Consider the following 18,699-nt stretch of genomic DNA (forward strand, 5'->3'; position numbering starts at 1 on the left):
CTTGGCTTTGTCAGAATAATACGTAATAGTACTGCATTGAAATTATACTCGATTTAAAGAAACAAAATCTCTGTTGACTGCATTTTTTAAAGTTAACATGCCCGTTGTTGTTTTATTTGGCTTTGTACTTAATGTTAACTGCTGTAGTTATGAAGGTATTTGGAGTGCTTTTCATGCAAGCTCTCTTATACACGGGTGGGGCTCCAATTTGAACACGACGTGCCTCGTCATAAAGTGGCGCGTTTCCCTGTCGCCATTTGCCAAGGGAAGACTTTTCAGATGAGCGAAAGTTATGGAAGCCTCTTGCTGTCATATAACACATTTGGTCTTGTTGCTGTCTTTTACAGCCTTAGGAATGGGCCAAAGGCTGCGCAGCAATGTTACTCTAATTGACAACGGCTACGAAGGACTTCTCATTGCAATCGGGCCAGACGTATCTGAAGATCCTAAACTTATTCCAAGAATCAAAGTAAGTATATAGGACTGTTGTGATTTTGTAAAGGTTGAACGTTTTTTTATGTATTAAGATCATACAGAGTTTAAAACCCAGTTTACTTGGATTAGGAAAATCTCTTTGTATGCCTTAGACTCTTTTTAGAATATTATTTGGAGAAAGGAAGATAAGGTCATTGTGGGGACATGATGGCGGGCGACTGTACTTCCTTGTTGACGCTTATTTGTTAATGTGCTGATTCGCATTTTCTGAATTGCTGAGTTACATTGAAAGCACCACCAGGTTTATACATATACATGTGTGCGTACGTGTGTGTGTGTGTGTGTGTGTGTGTGTGTGTGTGTGTGTGTGAGAGAGAGAGAGAGAGAGAGAGAGAGAGAGATGCTTTCTTTGCATCGATTCGTCTTAACAGTTGTTCAGTTAGATTATGATACATGCTTGAATCCACCAAATTACCGAGTAAGTTTTATTTAAAAATAACGATTAAATGTATATAAATAACAGGGGATATGTAGGTTTGGTCATGCAGTAATCCTCTCATTGCTTAAATTAGAATGTGGCATGGGCGAGGAAAAAAGACAGCGGGCTTCGAAGACTGCATTTATGTTACATGGGCTTTTAATCAATTATATTGCTTTTCGCAGTTACCCAATGTTTACCCCATTACACTTCCTGGTCTGTCACAAAGCGTACATTCATTATTAATTGACCCCGATGGAAAATTGGAGGTCAGGTGCAGGCATAGTTTGCGGTCGTTATCATAACACAAATTACCCAATTTCTTCGTTTTGATTTTAAACCTCCGTTGTAATCTTGGTTAAATCATTCTGTAAGCGTATTGATGTCTTTTCAGTAAGGCCGAGGGTTTCATTTTATCAAGTTACTATTGTGTGAAGTCATTCATAGGTTAAAAAAGAAAGATTTAACCTTGCGCTCCTTGTCAAATGAAACATTGAAATGCTTCCCCGTGTGCACTCGTTTTGTTAGTGCAGCAACGCAGTTGACGCAGTCTGTATTATTTGTTATCCTTCCATAGTAGACATCAGCAACAAACGACTCACGTAGAATTGTTTAAAAAATCCCAGTCGCTTTATATGCTACCTTAAATTCAATTATATTTCATACCATACCATGTATCTTATACCTGTGCTCCACAGCGACACAACCCACCGTGTACTAGTATCTGAAGAAATATTAAATTACGATTGTCGTGCCCGAATCATGGCATATAAAAATAAAGATGAAAAAGCCTCCAATTCAGTAAAATGCACTTATACCAGGCTATCGTTTCTTTCACTTGCTCATTTAATAAAAGTCAAGAAAAAAACAGGATTGAATGAAATAAAAAAAATTCGATTTAAACCACGTGGTTTATCTGAAAAAGACAATACATGATACTGAAACTATTAAAATTTTTATTGGCAAATAACTTTTTTAAAATTAATTCTGTAGGAATACTTCATCGAAATGTCACAGTTACTTTTTACTGCTACGAAACGTCGAGCCTATCTCCGGAACATCACGATTCTCGTTCCTAAAACATGGGCGAAAAACTCCACGTACGAACAGGCAGGAATTGAAGCCTTTGAAAAAGCCAATGTGATCATAGACAAGCCAAATGATGTACAAGGTGACAACCCATACGTCAAACAGAAGGGAGAATGTGGACAGCAGGGGACGTTTATGCACTTGACTCCCAAATTTGTACTAGACGATGCCGTTGCAAGGCAATATGGGACGCCTCCTGGTAAGTCCATTAAAAACTTTTGTAAAATATAAGAAGAGTTCTAAACGTGTGATAAATCTGCTTCGAGTGGTGCAATATGCACACTGTCATAATCTAGAAAAAATACATAAATATGACAATCTATATTGAAATTGGTATGAATTTTGATGATACTAGTATATGACTAGGTTCCCATACCAAGATCGATTTAACAGGATCGATCCACCTCCACGGGGTTTCTCGTTAAATTGCGTTCAGGTTAAGCGGCTAAGATGCCTTGTACGCCCATCAAAACTGTTAAAATAGTTAATTACCCCCTAACAGTTTCAGTAGGAGTGCCGGATATATAAGCCTCTTCAGTTGATTGCAATTTAGTGAAAATTCCCTTGGGAATAGATAGATCCACAGTTAGTGCGATAGGGTCTGGAAATAGTCACTGTGAATAAAATACAATATTTCCATAAAAAAATTCTGACAGGGGTGTCTGACAAATATATAACATAGACAAAGGTATATTTTGTCACTGTATCTTTAACACTATATCTTTCATATTTCAGCCAAGACAGTCCTCCATGAGTGGGGACATTTGCGCTGGGGTTTGTTTAACGAGTACCCGGTGGACGAAAATGATGCTCATTTTTACCACGATTCTATATCTGGAAGAATAGAAGGCGTGCGCTGTTCCAGGGGAGTGACGGGCAAGGAGTATAAGACAGTTAACGACGGTTTAGTGTGGAATTGCAACCCGGGTAATGAAACCAACCTCCCAGAAAGTGCTTGCAGGTTCGCCCCTGATGTATACAACAACGAAGGGGCCACCTCTATCATGTCACACCATTATGTGACATCTGTAAGTGCAGGACGGTACCACTTTGTCTTTGACCATCCCCTGCGAAAATATGTCTCACTTACGGTTCTCAATCTATAACATTTGGTGTATTTTTTTACAGTTCTAATGTTGTTCTGTAATATATGTAATAGTTTGATAACTGTTTTTGGGAAGTCCTGTCCTAGAACAGATTAAGGGCCTTTTTCATTAAAAAGAAAAAACATGTTCTAGAACAGATTGAGAACCGTAAGTGAGCGTTAAATGAGACAAATTTTGGCAGGGGCTGGAATAAAGATAAACATATCATGCAACTCAAAAAGGTCAAAAGCCAAAACATGCTTAGCATATAAAGGTTTTTAACAGACACAAGAAATGTATCTGAAACCTTTTTTCTCTTTTGCACATCTGTCCATTGAGTCAAACGCATGGTCGACTGATGAAACATTTAATTGTATTATAATTGGATGGAAGAAATGGGTACAGGGGAGATATGTTACATCTTCATTGACTGTTTGAATGAAAATGATATTTTGGTTATTAAATCGGTAAGATGTTATAATAAGTAATATTTTCAAAAGAGGATATATCTATAGTACTATGTACTATTTTTGTTGTGTTTCTACACCCACCCAGTGGTGTCAAGATATTGATCGAGATACGCAATTTTTACTGCAGGTTATCGGGTTCTGTGACAATAATAAGACAGATACATTTGACCTACATAACGACCAGGCTCCTAACAGGCAGAATAGACTGTGTGGTGAAAGGAGTGCATGGGAAGTCATGAGGGAGCACGAAGATTTTAAGAACAGTAAGGTTCACGTTCCATTATTCGTAAAAGTAATAGTAATAATGACAATCCACAAAAAATCATCTATGACTTTTGTGTTTAGAATGAATATTGCTTGAAAATAGTTCAATTTCTGGAATGAAAAGATAAAATGGTTTTTGTTTAAAAAAGAAAGAAGACACAGGTATACTGGTACGTTCGCCCGGTAATTGTAAATAGCATTTCAAACATAATTAATATCCAGCTCAACTGAAAAATAATGATTTACTCATCAAGCAGAATATTAATATAGCGGTATATATATATTACATTAATTTAGATAATAACCCTCCCGTACAAGGTGATATAGATACAACTCCCACCTTCAAAGTGGCACAACAGCAGCCCAAGAGATATGTACTGGTTCTCGACGTATCCGGAAGTATGGGGGGTGTAAGTGTACTATGTCTTTTGGACTATGTAATTTATTTCTTGGAAGGTCAATATACAGGACACAAACATAGGCACAAAATTTGTTCATTAATTTTACTGTTAGGAATCCGTTAAATTAAATGTATTTATCAACTCTCTATTAATGTATGTGCTAGATATGTACTGACAATTCTTTCAGTTTTCCAATAGACTCGATCAGTGCTGCCATAATGCGAATTTAGGTATGACGTCACACTTGCTGTGTTCAACACTCAAAGTCCTGTGACCTCGACAGTACGGATACAGCAAAAAAATAATTAATTCCGTAGATGAATTAGTAGATTAACTGATGGATAAAGAAATAAATAATTAAAACTACCTGAAGAAAGATTTAATCATTACAGCTGTTAGCATAAACTGGATTTCATTCAATATTTTAGAGCAGATTGGAAAACCTTAAGAAGGCGTGTGCCGAGTTTCTTCTCAACACTGTTGACGAAGAGAGCCAAGTCGGCATCGTAAAATTTAGTGGAAGAGCTTCCACTACCATAATGAAGCATCTAACGACAATGAGTTCTAGATCAGTGAGAGAAAACATGGTTTCTATTGTTGATGGACTAAGCGCCGGGGGAGGGACATGCATTGGTTGTGGTCTCCAAGAAGGCATAAATGTAAGTCGATACCATATTCTGTTGTATAATTAGGCGGTTTATACAAGTATATAGGGTTATATCAAGTATTGATCATAGTTTTAAAAATGCAACCAGTGCATAATAACGGGCACAAAATACCATGGCCTCGTTGTGATGTTGTCACTATTACCCTTACAATTTTTGTCTTCTCATTTACCTGTACAATTATGTTCAAATAAAGTAATTTATGTTTTTTGCATCCAATTTGAATATCTCATTTATAGTATCTGTGTATGAGACACCGGTATTGATATTTAAATATACACGTACACGTATATATCTGAATATTTTTTATTTTTCCTGCTCGGTCCCATCTACTTATAAATGCTGACTTGTATTCTAGGTGTTAGAAAACAACAACATGGTAGCAGCTGGTGGCATTTTGGTCGTTGTTAGTGATGGAGGGGAAAATATTAGTCCATACATTTCTGAAATGAAGCCAATCCTGAAACAGAAGGAAGTCTTAGTGGATACCTTACTTTTTACGGCTTCGGCTGATATAAAACTGATATCGTTAGCTAAAGACACTGGAGGCCTATCGTTCTTTGAATCAGGAAATGCTTTATCTACGTCTTTAACGGATTCCTTGTCTAAGACCATTTCTCAGAGAAACAGCGGCCAGAAAGATGTTCTAGTCCAGGTAAAGAATATGTCATAAATAATGATAAATAACCAATAATAACTTAATTAAGAATTGCAACCCATTGGGTTGAAGTTGTACATAAAAGAAAGAATAAAATGGATGCCTAGGCCTCGTCACTTCTGGACAAGATACTGACTGGGTCGGTGGCGGATCCAGAGATATTTTCTGACAGTCTTCCAAATTATCTTTATTGCGCCATCCCCCATTTTTGACCGTCTTCCGACAGAAAAAAATAGATACCCGTCTATGTAAACTTGAAAATCTGACCGTCTTCCGGAAGACCCAGAAGACGACCTAAATCCGCCCCTGGGTGATGAAGCTCTTGCCTTCCTGGGGAGGATTCAGCGCGGCTGCCGTAAGCGCTCAGAGCTAGCAAACAAGCGATGTATTTTATCCTTATATTAAGAATATCTAAAATTTCATTATCAATTAATTGCTGCAGTCCTAGGCTATTCTTTGATAGGTTCAACTGCTCTCAATATGCTCCCAAACTGCCTTATTGACTTGCATGGTACTTCATCTCAAAATATATATTTCAATTTCAGATATTGTCAGAATCGTTTACAGTTCCCGGTGGAGGTAGCTCTTTTCAAGGTTCCATATATATTGACAGTACTATTGGAAACAACACACGGTTTTTATTCACATGGAGCACTGGTTCGATCACTGTGACACTGATAGCACCTGACAATGTGAACATAACGCAGGACAGTGTGTCTGGAGTACTGAGTATTGATATTAACGGCACTACGCAGGTAGAGCTATATACCAAAATGATGAAATATCTCAGTTTTAATAAAAATTATGCGTATTGCTGTTTATTCTCGATTGACATACACAAAAAATAATTATGAAAATAAAAAATTGTCAGAGACGGTGACTTGTGAAAATGGGATGATTTTAAGTTAAAGGGATGACAAGTCTTTATTTTGGGCGGAAAAAGTGCCAAAAAAAAAGGATTTCCTGGAGCAAACACGAACTTTCCCATACTTGCAAATGGTTAATGAATCCGTTTCCACATTGGAAGTAAGTCCAAGATGTTTAAAAATTTCAGTTCGTAGGGGAGCCATCTATAAAGTCCACCTGGTCCGATGGCAAACATAGATTTCATAATAATTGCTCCTAAGGCCGTTTGGTGGTAAAATTGAATTTATTATATTCATGTGTTATTTACAATGTATTTATTGTGGAATTTTACATCTCATATAGAGCTGATATTCCAAAAGGGACCCATCCCAAGAAATCGAAAGTAAAAGAGGTCAAATGTTCATGTTTTTTGTAATACTTTGCCATCTGATAACGCAACATTCCCATAAAGTACATATACTTCTGTAAAAGAGGTGTTTTTCGCCAAAATTGCCTTTTTAAACAGGTCGGGAAATGGCTCTATACTGTCACCAGCTCGGGTTCCGGAAACGCAGTAGTCCAGGTGCAGGTCTCGTCACGCCCCTCTTCAAACGCCGCACCCATTGTACTGAGTGCCAGTGTGAGCAGTGATACCGTGGATATTGCAGGTAAAGGTGGTATTTATCTTTCCAAACTAAATGCTGCGCTTATTTGGGGTGACACAAGCACGCACGTCCTCATACGGGTCAGCACAAAACTAAGCTTCAAGGGATATCAACTGTTCATTTTGGCCAAAAATGGATTTCCATGGGGTAAACGGCAATTATTCCCATACTTACTTATGGTTAATGAACCCATTAAATTAGTTTTCTCTTTCTCCAAATGTCCTTACAAAATTTCTCTGAACGTAATTTCGTATCAAATGATAATAATCATGATAATGGTTTCTGTTTACATGTATTAAGTATATACAATCCAGATTTCTCACCTCAAAATAGAAAGGTGTTCAATTGACGATAAAAGCTTTGAATGATCTATACTTATACATAACAACGAGAAATAAAAATGCCAATATTTTATATATTTCAAGGAGATTTTCATTGTTTTAAATCAGCACAAAAAGAGATGCAATAATGAATAATCGGGTGCAATAAACATCCCATTTGTTGCTTTTGTATGATAAATAACCCCTTACAGTATTCTTAGCCATTCAAAAAGTATTATGACTGATGAGGCTTAACAACTGAAGACTAAAAGTTCCGTCAAGCACCCTTTTCCCCGCTCCTACGCTTATCCTTCATTCTCTAGTAACATGTACAAATTTCGCTCCAGATCCCAGTTTGTCCCGCATTGCCATATACGGAGAGGTTAGTCAAGGCTACACACCGGTAGTTGGCGCCACTGTGATGGCTTATGTTGACACAAGTAGTGGGAGTACCCAAATACCACTACTTGATAACGGGGCAGGTGAAGAAACGTATTTGCTGTTTCAGTTTGAAGACAATGCTTCCATGATTATAATTTCGTTTAATTAAACCCTGTCGGTATTTCATACTTTTTTGATAGAAAATACGTTACAAGCATACATTGCTCGAAAAAGTGAGTGTATCCTATTATGAAGCGCTCCAAAATTTACATAAACTGCAATGGACTCTGTTGGCATAAAACATATACGACCTCTTAACCCAAATAAAATTGAGAGTTCCAATTTTCACGTTCATGCTGGTCCTATTTCCCTAGGCTTGCTATTTAAACCTTGCTTAGTTGCACACATTATAGTTTTGGGAAATAATTAAAAATATGTCTTACATGTCAGTCTTTTGTTTTTCACAGAGGCGCGGATAATACCAAGAACGATGGCATCTACTCGGCATATTTCCTGAAATTTGAAGGCAACGTGGAGCATTCTGTTCGAGTTGTAGTGAAAGGCGAAGAAGGTGTTTCAGTTAAGTCTGTAGTTGGTGGACAAAGGTTACCAATCATTACCAACACAAGTAAGCTATAAACTCGTTCTGAATATTTTTAACTTGCCTAATGACCATTCGTGCTAACGTCAACATTAGTAAAAATTTCCTGTCACCAGAAATAACCACGTGTAAGTCTCCTTCTCGTTCTGTGTTTCAAGTATGTTTAATCATAACGTACAACGTTCTTTTAGATCAATTCTGATATAATACGCAGATTAACCGTAATGCAGTGTTAATGCACAAGATAGCGACAACAAGCAATATGACAAAGTAATATGTTTGCATGTATACATCTAAACCAGTAGTTGTCATTTAGGCAAATCTTTCAGTTTTATATTTATTTGCTCTAAAGAATTGAGTCATTGCGCAATTTGAGAAAAATACCTGCAATTTGTGATTTTACAAACCTTTTGGCAAAATTGCTGACATTTTTAAGCTGCAGCAAATGCAGCGAAGCTGGAGGTTGTGTACACACCAATAGAACCATTCGAGCGTTCCGACAGCGGTGGTTTATTCACCGTTAAGAATTTTCCAACTTCGACGCCTGGTTCAGAACCACCTGACCTGTACCCTCCTGGCAGAATCTACGACCTGGCGATGGTAGCAGTTAACACTGATGACAAAAGTGTTACACTATCCTGGACAGCGACTGGTGATGATCTGGACCAAGGAAATGGTAAGTAGAAAATTGTTTGCGTTATGTCTCATATTGTTGCATTCAGACATTAACAAGGCCTAAGTGCCATATCTTATTGTTATGCAAAGTTACGTGTATTATATGTTACACTCAAAAATCCGTATTTTAGAATAAGTAAAGCACTTATGTATTTACTTGCAAATCAAAGCGATTATCCTGAAGGCCTTGTCGATAACGCTATAGGCACAACAAAGGATAATCACTTCACGTTTCATGATATATATTTATAAATGCAAAAAATCTGATTCAGTATTTCAAACCACTTTTCAAAGACGCTAATAAAGAATGTTTTATTACAAAGTAATTTTTTTCTCCGTCTAAAAGGGTCGTTGATTTTATATGTAGTTTTATTTTAAGATTGAAGAGTTTCGTAATGCATTGTATGATCAGTATACAAAGCAAAACCTTAACATCCAGCTTGCCCTATATTGATTATTCTTATTCATTTATTTACCTTCTTTCAGCATCGAGTTACATTATTCGCTACAGCACCTCAGTCTCACAACTCCGACTTAACTTCAATAACACCTATAAACTCCTTGACAAGGATCTTATCCAGGGGAAACTTGATTCACCCTTGCCAGCAGGCGCAAGAGAAATTTTTCGCGTCCAATTCAACCAAACAGTCAATTCCAACATCACGTATTTCATTGCGCTTTTGGCCTCAGATGACAAAAATCAGATAGGACAAGTGTCGAATATCGTCTCGGTATCTTTTGTCTACAGTTATCCGTTACCTCCAACAGAGCCAGTAACAAGTACGGCAGCAACCACTAAAGCAGCAACCACAACAGCTGTGTACACGACCCAACCTAATACAACACCTTTGTATACCACGACAACCAGCGCATCACCAACAAACACGGACAGTTCCAGGGTCTCTTCCGTTCAACAAATCGCCATCGGTAGTGCTTCAGCGGCTGTGGCTCTGCTGATTATTGTGGTGATAGCAGCTGCTTTCATAGTCTGGCCTGACATAAAGAAACCTAAAGGTGGCCACTTCCCTAATCCTCGTGATGATGGAGTTCAAGATCGCCACAACATCCACGGCTCTCATCCAGTTAACCCTTACGAATTCCGAAATTACTGGCATCTCCCACACGAGGACAAAACAAAACAGCCCTATGTTCATCAAGCCAAGCAAGACAAAGTTAAGTCAGACTTCGGCTCTGCTCTTGCCTCTTACCCTCAACCAAATAGATCAGGATACCCCTTTCCGGATGGCCCAAAGAGAATCGTGTCGAATGACTATACGCCAGGCCAATTTAAGGAGGATGTCAAGCAAACTGAAGTGCCTCGCCAGCATGGCTATTACAACTTCAGAAACGATCCTGAGCTGTGGAACCAAAACGTATCAACAAGGGCCAAAGGGAATACATACGTCAACCTTGCAGTGGATCAAACACGTCCTCCTAATTCGCTATCAATGGATGCTACAGAACATGGTACGCCTGGCGTAAGACGTTCTGGGGAATATAACAGATATGCCCCAGTGGAACAGGCTGGAATTGCGTCAGAATCGAAGCCTTACTGGAAGGCTGACTACCAAGATGGATGGAACAGGAACCCCCAACACCCAGAACGGAAAAAGGCTACACTGAACCTCGGTGCAGCTACGGCGATGATACCAGGATACGAAGAAAATATTTATACAACCAATAATCTAAGGCGTACGAACCTGCAACCTACCCCTCATAACTCCTCTTCTTTCGTTAACATAGTGGAACCCCTGCACAGTGGTTTCAGTAACCAGAATTACCAACCGACTGGATACACGCCAGGCGTGTCGCAATATGGAAACAGGGACTCGCAAGACTGGAGGGGTGTTAGAGAACCGCAGGCTTCTACTAGTACTCGAAATAACGCTCCACCAATCGTTGATCGGACAACAAAACCACGCATGGTGGTTCCGCAGGTGGCCCTCAAGATGCCCCTAGCACACCTGACTGGAAGGAACTATCCATATATGGAAGAAAATGAAGCACCATGGTACAGTATTTATAAGTAATCTCTATTTTACGAGCTCGTCAAAAGGTCTGTTTAACATCGAGTTCGAGTAAGCCTAATGGACATGCCTAATGTCTGAAGCAAGAAAACGGTATAAACTGTAAAGTAGCTTTGATAACAAATAGTAGACCGAGCAGCCATATATATTTTCTAGAAATGTTATAGTATTGGACAAAAAGTTGTATTATCGAAGTTAATTTTGATGCAAAATCAGTATGTTTTGCCTTTTCTAGAGTTCATTTTATTTTTATGATCGTTTTGCGGAAATGTATTCCGGATGCAAGTATCATGTGTTTGGAGAGCTAAGATAATGATCACGTGATACTATTTATATCATGAAGTATACAACGTATGTGGTATTCTGTTTTAGTTGAAAGGTTTATTGCCTTGTTACTATGCTAACTCGTGACTCCACAGAAGACAGATGTGTTAACACAAAACATACATTTTATTTCGTATCCGTTTATTATTAACGCATATGTGTAACATGATAGAAATGGCTGAAAAGTTAAACTGATTCACAATCACAGAAATCATGGCATATAATAGTTGGAAAAACGGCTTATCGTTATTTTTACAAAATTGAGAGCATGGAGAAGAAAACCCAAGAATTGGATACGCATATCGTATTCCCCAGTTCTGTTTGGTAACCATATATTAGACAATATATCCCAGGAACCCAACTAACTAATAATAATGTTATTTACTTTTTGGGGCTTCAATTTGCATATCTCATGCAAATGAGAATATTAAGTTAACTACTGTAAAGTACAGTATATATGCTTCTTGAGCATACGCCTACAACAGAAGAAAAAATCTACACATATACACAAAATTGGACAATTTATTGAAGCTAGATTAAATATCATAATCACAGTAACGACGGACCTTATTATCAATATATACTTGTGAATACGTATAATACATGCTATGCACTTTATAAATTAATTAGTGATAAATATATGCATAGATGTAAATGTGTGCATTAATGTAGCCTATAGAACAATTTGCCTGACAGTTAGCAATTCACTCACCGTTTGAATGGTATACGACTGAATTATTTCAGATTGAAGAAAGAAGAGTTTCCAATAAAATTTATGCTTTCCAGATCTTTATCACAGTGTCATTGCGTTTGTATAGTAAAAATGCATATTGTTTTGCCCATATGAGAAGTAACGCGTATCCTGAACCCGAATGTTCAACGAAAATATATTTCTTGGCAGGACAGGTTTAGTGTTTCTCTGGAGGAAATACAGATGTCGGTTTTATGGTCAGGATTGACAACAGGTGATGCAGTATGGATCACAAGTTTCACGTTTTGGTAAAAAACAAGTTAGACCTTTACATTTGACTCACGTATGTGTTCAGCAAGAAATTGAGCAATAGTCTCTTTAAGATCCGGAACAGGGTGGAATATGACCCTCTGATGTTTTTGCTCATTATAGCCCAAAACCAATATGGATATCCAAACTTCCACAAAAGACTGGTGCTAATTATCGAATTTCAAAATATTCTGATTTTCACCCGTAGTTACATACTGGAAAAAATTGTACACATTCTGTACATGTCGCTGAACATGTACAGTCGAAATTGATGTTAGGCCTATAGCCCCACAAACCTATAGCTGCTGCGGCAATCAGTGAGTTTTGCAGCTATTTCTTACGTCAACGAGTGGCGTTTATTAATATAATACCAATCGTCTATATGTGGTATCGAAGGTTTTGCCTCTTAACAACCCTCTACTTAAACTATCGGCTCAATTTGTTTTCTTCGGCGTGTCAGTCTGCGAAATTTGAGAATGATGTACTCGAAAAACTCTATGAATGTGAGCGCACTAAAACCCATGAATAACCCCAGCTGACCTCCGATATCACCTGAAATAAACACAAATATCTTAACATATTTCTTTTGCAATAAACTGAAAAACAAGGAAAATTGAATAATAAGATGCCTAGTCTAGACTTCAAATCAAAAATAGCCATATTCGTCTCTCATTTAATATTTACAGTACTTGCTGCTTAAGAAAAGTGAGATCATGTCTTGTACTCCTATAATGCAACCTCTCGTGTTTTTCACCAACGCTACTATTAATAAGTGAATTATCCCCCAAAAATGAAAGCATCGTTTTGTGTGAACTTACTTAAAAGCCCCGACTCTTCCACCGCCTTCTTCTGTTCCATGGACTCAAGGTTGAGTTCTTCGTAATATATATCAAGTGCCAGAAGATTGTCCCTGCAACATAACACAGTTTAAGTGAATTTCATAATTATTCGCTTTGCTCGAAACGAGACTGTACGACCTGATACCCATGCAGGTCACCAACAGCTGCAATGCTGATACGCAAAATACACGATTCATAGGTCTCATTCCCAATGAAACTATGGTTCTACGTAGATCGATCCAACTCCGCAGGGCCTCTCACTGAATGCAATCAGTTTAACAGATTAGCACGCCTCTTCTTGTTTCCAGCGGACTCGTATAATTACCAGTTTTTCCGTATTCGACTCGACGCCAGGGGAAATCAATGTGCAATCAGCGATCAATCTACGCAGAACGAGCTCTAAAGCACATATTTGTAATTGGTGGATGACTAGTGAGGCCTACGTGAATAACCTTCTCTTTAAGGACGTCCGTGACAAAAATGTTTTTGTCAATTAAGTCAATGGGTTTTTCTCCCCGAGGACCTGAATCGCATATCAAATAGGCAAGGTCGAGTCTTTTTCAAAGCGCTCATTTTGTCTGATAGCTCTGTAGCCTTGATATATGGCCCAGCTTCTAGTTAATGTACGTGATCACAGCATGTCATGGGAATGTTAGTTGAGGTATCGTGTTTTTTACCTTTCAAAAGACAGGGTAATTTCAAATGACCGAAAGAAAATATGTAAAATTATATGTGCTTTTTTCTTTTAATTTCACCTCGTTACCAACGGAAAATTCTCTAAGACGTAACGCAAATACTTAGTTTGTATGACCCATTTAGAAATTACGATTTCAATTAAAACGTCAATGGAATAACAATGACAATGATAACAATAGTAATAATAATAAATATTTGGATTATAATATACGGTATGTACAATGGATTTACGTATAGGGTATGTAGGCCTACTTGTAAGGATACACATATTAATGTATAATGGATGGTTAACAGATAGATTAATAAGCAAATACACCAAACACCCTCACACTCACTGACGCACACACTCACGCAAGCACACATACATGCATACGTATATACTAAAAATATTAAAGATATAAAAAGCAAAGTCGAGTCTCTTTGAAAGCGCTTGACTAATAGCTTTGTAGATAACTGGATGACTAAGTGAATAAAAAAGACAGACAACGGAAAAGACACGGGTACGTACTGTATGTAGTCTCCTTGATACCCTGTTGGAATAACCTGCTGGCCATACTTATGGTGCAATGTAGCATTCCGTAGGGCCACGTACGACAGCTGTATGTTGTAGTTGGTACTGTTACATGGCACGGTGCACCCGGAACAATGCTTCGAGAAGTCCTGGTTAATGATACCTGCAACATATATGCATGACTGTATCAACTTTTAATTAACTTTCTAGGAGGAAAAAGGGAACGAAAAGAATTAAAGAGAGAGGAGAACTGGAGAACTGGAGAAGCAAAAAAGCAAAGGAAGACGAATGGGTACATTGTGTTAGGTGTAGAGAAATGTAGAGAGCGAAATAATAAGTAATGTGTGGCAAATGATACAGATATAAAGCTTAGTATAGAAACGCCGATTGTTAAATTTATTTCTGTGTGTGTGTGTCGCGTCGTTTCTTTAATTTCAAACCTATAACATTGTAAAGTGACTTATTCTTATGGCGTTGTTAGAATTCCCTTGGCATCCAGCTAAAACAACACCATAATATATTTCAAAGAATTAAAAGTGATGACAATCACGACTAAAATTGCGAAGTATCGTTTCGAAAGTTTCTCTGCCTTTACGCCCAGCTTTGATCACTCTTCTATTATTAATATTATAATTATAAACTTCCATATATGCTGCTTCAGCTTATCAATGAGATAATTGGAGTTGATTTTTAAAATTATCATTAATTAAACTCATACAAAGATCGTATTAGTAACTTTAATCAACTCACGCATTTGTTCTCGTACACACTCGTGTATTATCTGCGGGCTGCATACGGGATGGGAACCTGGAACAATTAACCAACAGTATAATAATCATATCGAGCTGCTAGTCAAATACATATTAAGAAATGAAACTGATGTTTCCAATTCTCTGTATGCTGAGATACTACTTGTGAAAGAAATTTATATCTTAACAGTAATTTTCAAAGTAGAGAATTTAGCAGGAGTACAGTAGCAAGAAATGCAAAGCATAAAGCACTGGCTACGACCATTCAACGACGACGGTGGTACGTATGCATTTTAACATAGACATCCACGATTTTGGTCAAATAAGCTGCGCTTCACAAATAATATAAAAGGCCGCTTGCCTAGTTTTAAGGGATTTCCATCCATCACACGCTATACTTTTAAGTATAAATCAAAATTTACATTGGTCCAAGCATTTCTGAAAAGCTCGTACACCATTACTGTTAAGTCATTCACGTAATTGGCTTTACGATTAAGGCAGATTGTGATCTCAGCTAAAACCTTAAGACATGTTTTTTAACAGACCCTTGGAAAGTAAAGGCCTACCTGGGTATTCTAAAGGTTTGCAGCCGCACTTTTCCACAGTCTTCTGAAGTTTACATTCAATGATACACCCAGAGAACGTGTACTTGGGGTAATGATCCAGACGCAGAGATTTGTTACACTTCCCCCAAGGCGGCTCAATATTGACAGTCTGTAAGGATTAAAATGACCATCATTTAAAAACTATGTAAAGTAATATTTTATCAAATTCCTTAAATTTTTTTTCTAAAATAGTTTTTTTTTAAATATCTACACCAAATACAGTTCCTCGAATAATCTATATACAATGAAAATGCCATGCAATCTGAATTCGTATCGATAGCCATAAAGTTATGTTTGATAGAACTAAGGGTTCATGCATTGTTTATCATGTGCCACTGTTTTATTAACTCCAGTTTATTTTGAGTTTATTTTGATAATTGTCGCTGTTATTTGCTGTAACATCATTATTACTATTATATTTTGCAAATGCCTCATTTGTTTTATTTGTGGTGTATAGACATATGCCAAATATTAGAATATAGAAATTGTTTCAGACCAAGAGCATCAGCTTACCTGAAATCTTTTCAACCCGGCAAAGACGTGGAATCCCGGAGAAACCCCCAAACCTCTCGTCTCCATCAGCGGCGGCTCATACTGGGAATGGACTTGGAATACAATCCCGATTTGTTCCGTTTCGTCGGGAACATCGTCCAAATACTCGTGCTTTAAGTGACAAAAAAAAAAAAAAAAAAAAAGGATAAACCAGTATTGATAAGAGGTTACGCGAAATAGGTGATATCAATATAAATGTTTATATGAGGCATTTCTTTTGCTCTTTGATTTGGTTTTAATTATGGGATGGGGTCAACTTATTCAAAAATTATTCCCAATATTATGACATATAATTTTGTGAGGGGTCTTGCCACGTGTTGTAAAAGCATCAGAATTAATGCTCAAGTTGATAAAGTAGTGTCAGTTGCTGGAAGGTTCGATGACCTAAATAATATGAAACATTTATGGCACTCGAAACCTTGTAAAATATCACAAGTAAATAAACTTGGGTTATATAATAGTTGACACAGAATCGAATAGTTACTATACGAACGCATCTTTAAATCTGAAGCTACTCGCAAATACAGCTTGGTTGAGCAATAGGGGGCAGGTGGACTCCATGATATTTTTGTCAATTAACCGAACTGGTCGAACGTGCAGGACGCATCAGGTGCTAGATGCTCGATGAATATATTGCACAAACCATTGAAAGTCTCACACCTGTTCTATATTGAGAACCAAATGCAGGCCGTTGCCCAGTCCCGGTTGGTCCTGATATCTCGATCTCTTCGCGTTGAGTTCGCCGTTGAAGGTATAACAGTTCCCATAGGAAGAAAAAACATGTTGGAAATCCTTTTCAAGGTCACACGACCTTCCCTTAAACTCACATTTCAGTACAGTTTCATTGGTTAATTGCCAGCCCTTTTCCATGCTGAAGTTCCCAAAATCGAATCCGTTTGGATACAGTTCTGATATATTCGCCCACATTCCAGCCAATAAATCAGATACAGCGTCGGTTTCGCCTGATCCAGACTCCCCAGAGGAGCTTCCAGTAGAACCGTATGGCCCAGTTGCGCCCGTAGATCCGGTCGAGCCCGTAGATCCGGTGTATCCCGACGGCCCGGGATAGCCCGAAGATCCGGTAGAGCCCGAAGATCCGTAATATCTCGAAGGCACGGGATAGCCCGATGATCCAGTAGATCCCGAAGACCCAGTAGAGCCCGAAGATCCGTCATAGCCCGCAGGGACGGGATAGCCCGATGATCCAGTCGATCCCGAAGACCCAGTAGAGCCCGAAGATCCGTCATAGCCCGAAGGCCCGGGATAGCCCGATGATCCAGTAGATCCCGAAGACCCAGTAGAGCCCGAAGATCCGTCATAGCCAGAATATCCTGAATAACTCGAATACCCAGAACCTGAATGGCCTGAGTATCCGTAGTAATGGTGTGGATAATCGTAGTAATTGTATGGATTACCGTAGGAGTAGTGATAACCATAGCTATTGTAATAGTTGTCGTAGTAATCCGATGTCGCACTTGCCGCTTGTATGACGTAATAGTCGTCTGATGTCAGGAATTTCTTCATGTACCTTTACAGATTGAAACATAATTCAAATTCTGTTTATCATCACAAAGATGAAAGGAAATGAGTTTTGACGGCGTTACATATGATTTACAACCGCCCGGGTAAAAAACGAACTAATACTCAAGTCAGCAGCTGTCTTTACTTTATTTCGGCTGCCAATGTTGTTTACTGCATTGTTTAGAAATATATATTTCTGTAACTATGTATATACGACAAATGATTCATGTGAAACATATACATCGTGTCTGCCTTAAAATACACATTAAAACGTATTTTAAAATTAATATCAACTTTGTGGGAGGTCTCTATTATATGAACACTGACCTGTTGAAGTTACATATGGTAACCGCCGGGAACGCCAGTCTGGGTTCAAAGGTGATTTTTATTTCCGTGGATGTGGAGTAGTTAAAGTAGTTAATAAAGCGCAGGGTGATCATCCACGTGGCCATCCCCAATCCCGCCAATATGAACACTACCCAGGCTATCCTTCTAGAGATGCTTTTAGACGCCGCTGCCCTGGAAAAGCCGTGGGCAGTGGTGCTGGTGGCGAATTCCTTCTCAAGGCTTTCGTCCATTGATACTGTCTGGAAAAGGTTAAAACAGTTAGATGGATATTCAGAGAATGAAATTAATTCTGTTGGTGAAGAAGTGAAGAAATTTGCTAAATGATCAGGAAATGGCTGTGTTTAATTTATATTTATTGAATTTGCCTGGGGAATCCGTTTGAAGGCTAAGGTTATATTAATTGCATTATTTATATTGCCTGGGCTTAGACCCGATGCAGATCAACTTCTATATTGCTTAACATTTAGAGTTGGGGCACGCGGATTGAGGCCGTC

The 18,699-nt window shown here is 38.2% G+C and overlaps 2 protein-coding genes across 2 annotated transcripts; one reads left to right on the plus strand and one right to left on the minus strand.

Moving 5' to 3' along the window:
* The first annotated feature begins 22 nt into the window (after window positions 1–22).
* Window positions 23–12,172, plus strand: LOC106162058 (calcium-activated chloride channel regulator 3A-1-like). Its single transcript, XM_087015159.1, has 13 exons — window positions 23–469; window positions 1,907–2,201; window positions 2,738–3,030; window positions 3,559–3,820; window positions 4,119–4,231; window positions 4,651–4,881; window positions 5,246–5,542; window positions 6,091–6,300; window positions 6,918–7,059; window positions 7,724–7,858; window positions 8,227–8,385; window positions 8,795–9,034; window positions 9,520–12,172. The coding sequence occupies exons 1-13, from the start codon at window positions 293–295 to the stop codon at window positions 11,061–11,063; spliced, it is 4,098 nt and encodes a 1,365-aa protein (XP_086871285.1). The 5' UTR covers window positions 23–292; the 3' UTR covers window positions 11,064–12,172.
* A 172-nt stretch (window positions 12,173–12,344) lies between these two features.
* Window positions 12,345–18,699, minus strand: LOC147761089 (acid-sensing ion channel 2-like). The gene is made up of 8 exons (XM_087015160.1): window positions 18,185–18,699; window positions 16,997–17,864; window positions 16,298–16,447; window positions 15,746–15,893; window positions 15,181–15,237; window positions 14,428–14,593; window positions 13,203–13,294; window positions 12,345–12,936 (listed from the first exon to the last, which is right to left on the minus strand). The coding sequence occupies exons 1-8, from the start codon at window positions 18,433–18,435 to the stop codon at window positions 12,806–12,808; spliced, it is 1,863 nt and encodes a 620-aa protein (XP_086871286.1). The 5' UTR covers window positions 18,436–18,699; the 3' UTR covers window positions 12,345–12,805.

Source organism: Lingula anatina, chromosome 6, assembly GCF_051362555.1.
Source record: "Lingula anatina isolate TDL-2025a chromosome 6, LinAna3.0, whole genome shotgun sequence".
Taxonomy (NCBI): domain Eukaryota; kingdom Metazoa; phylum Brachiopoda; class Lingulata; order Lingulida; family Lingulidae; genus Lingula; species Lingula anatina.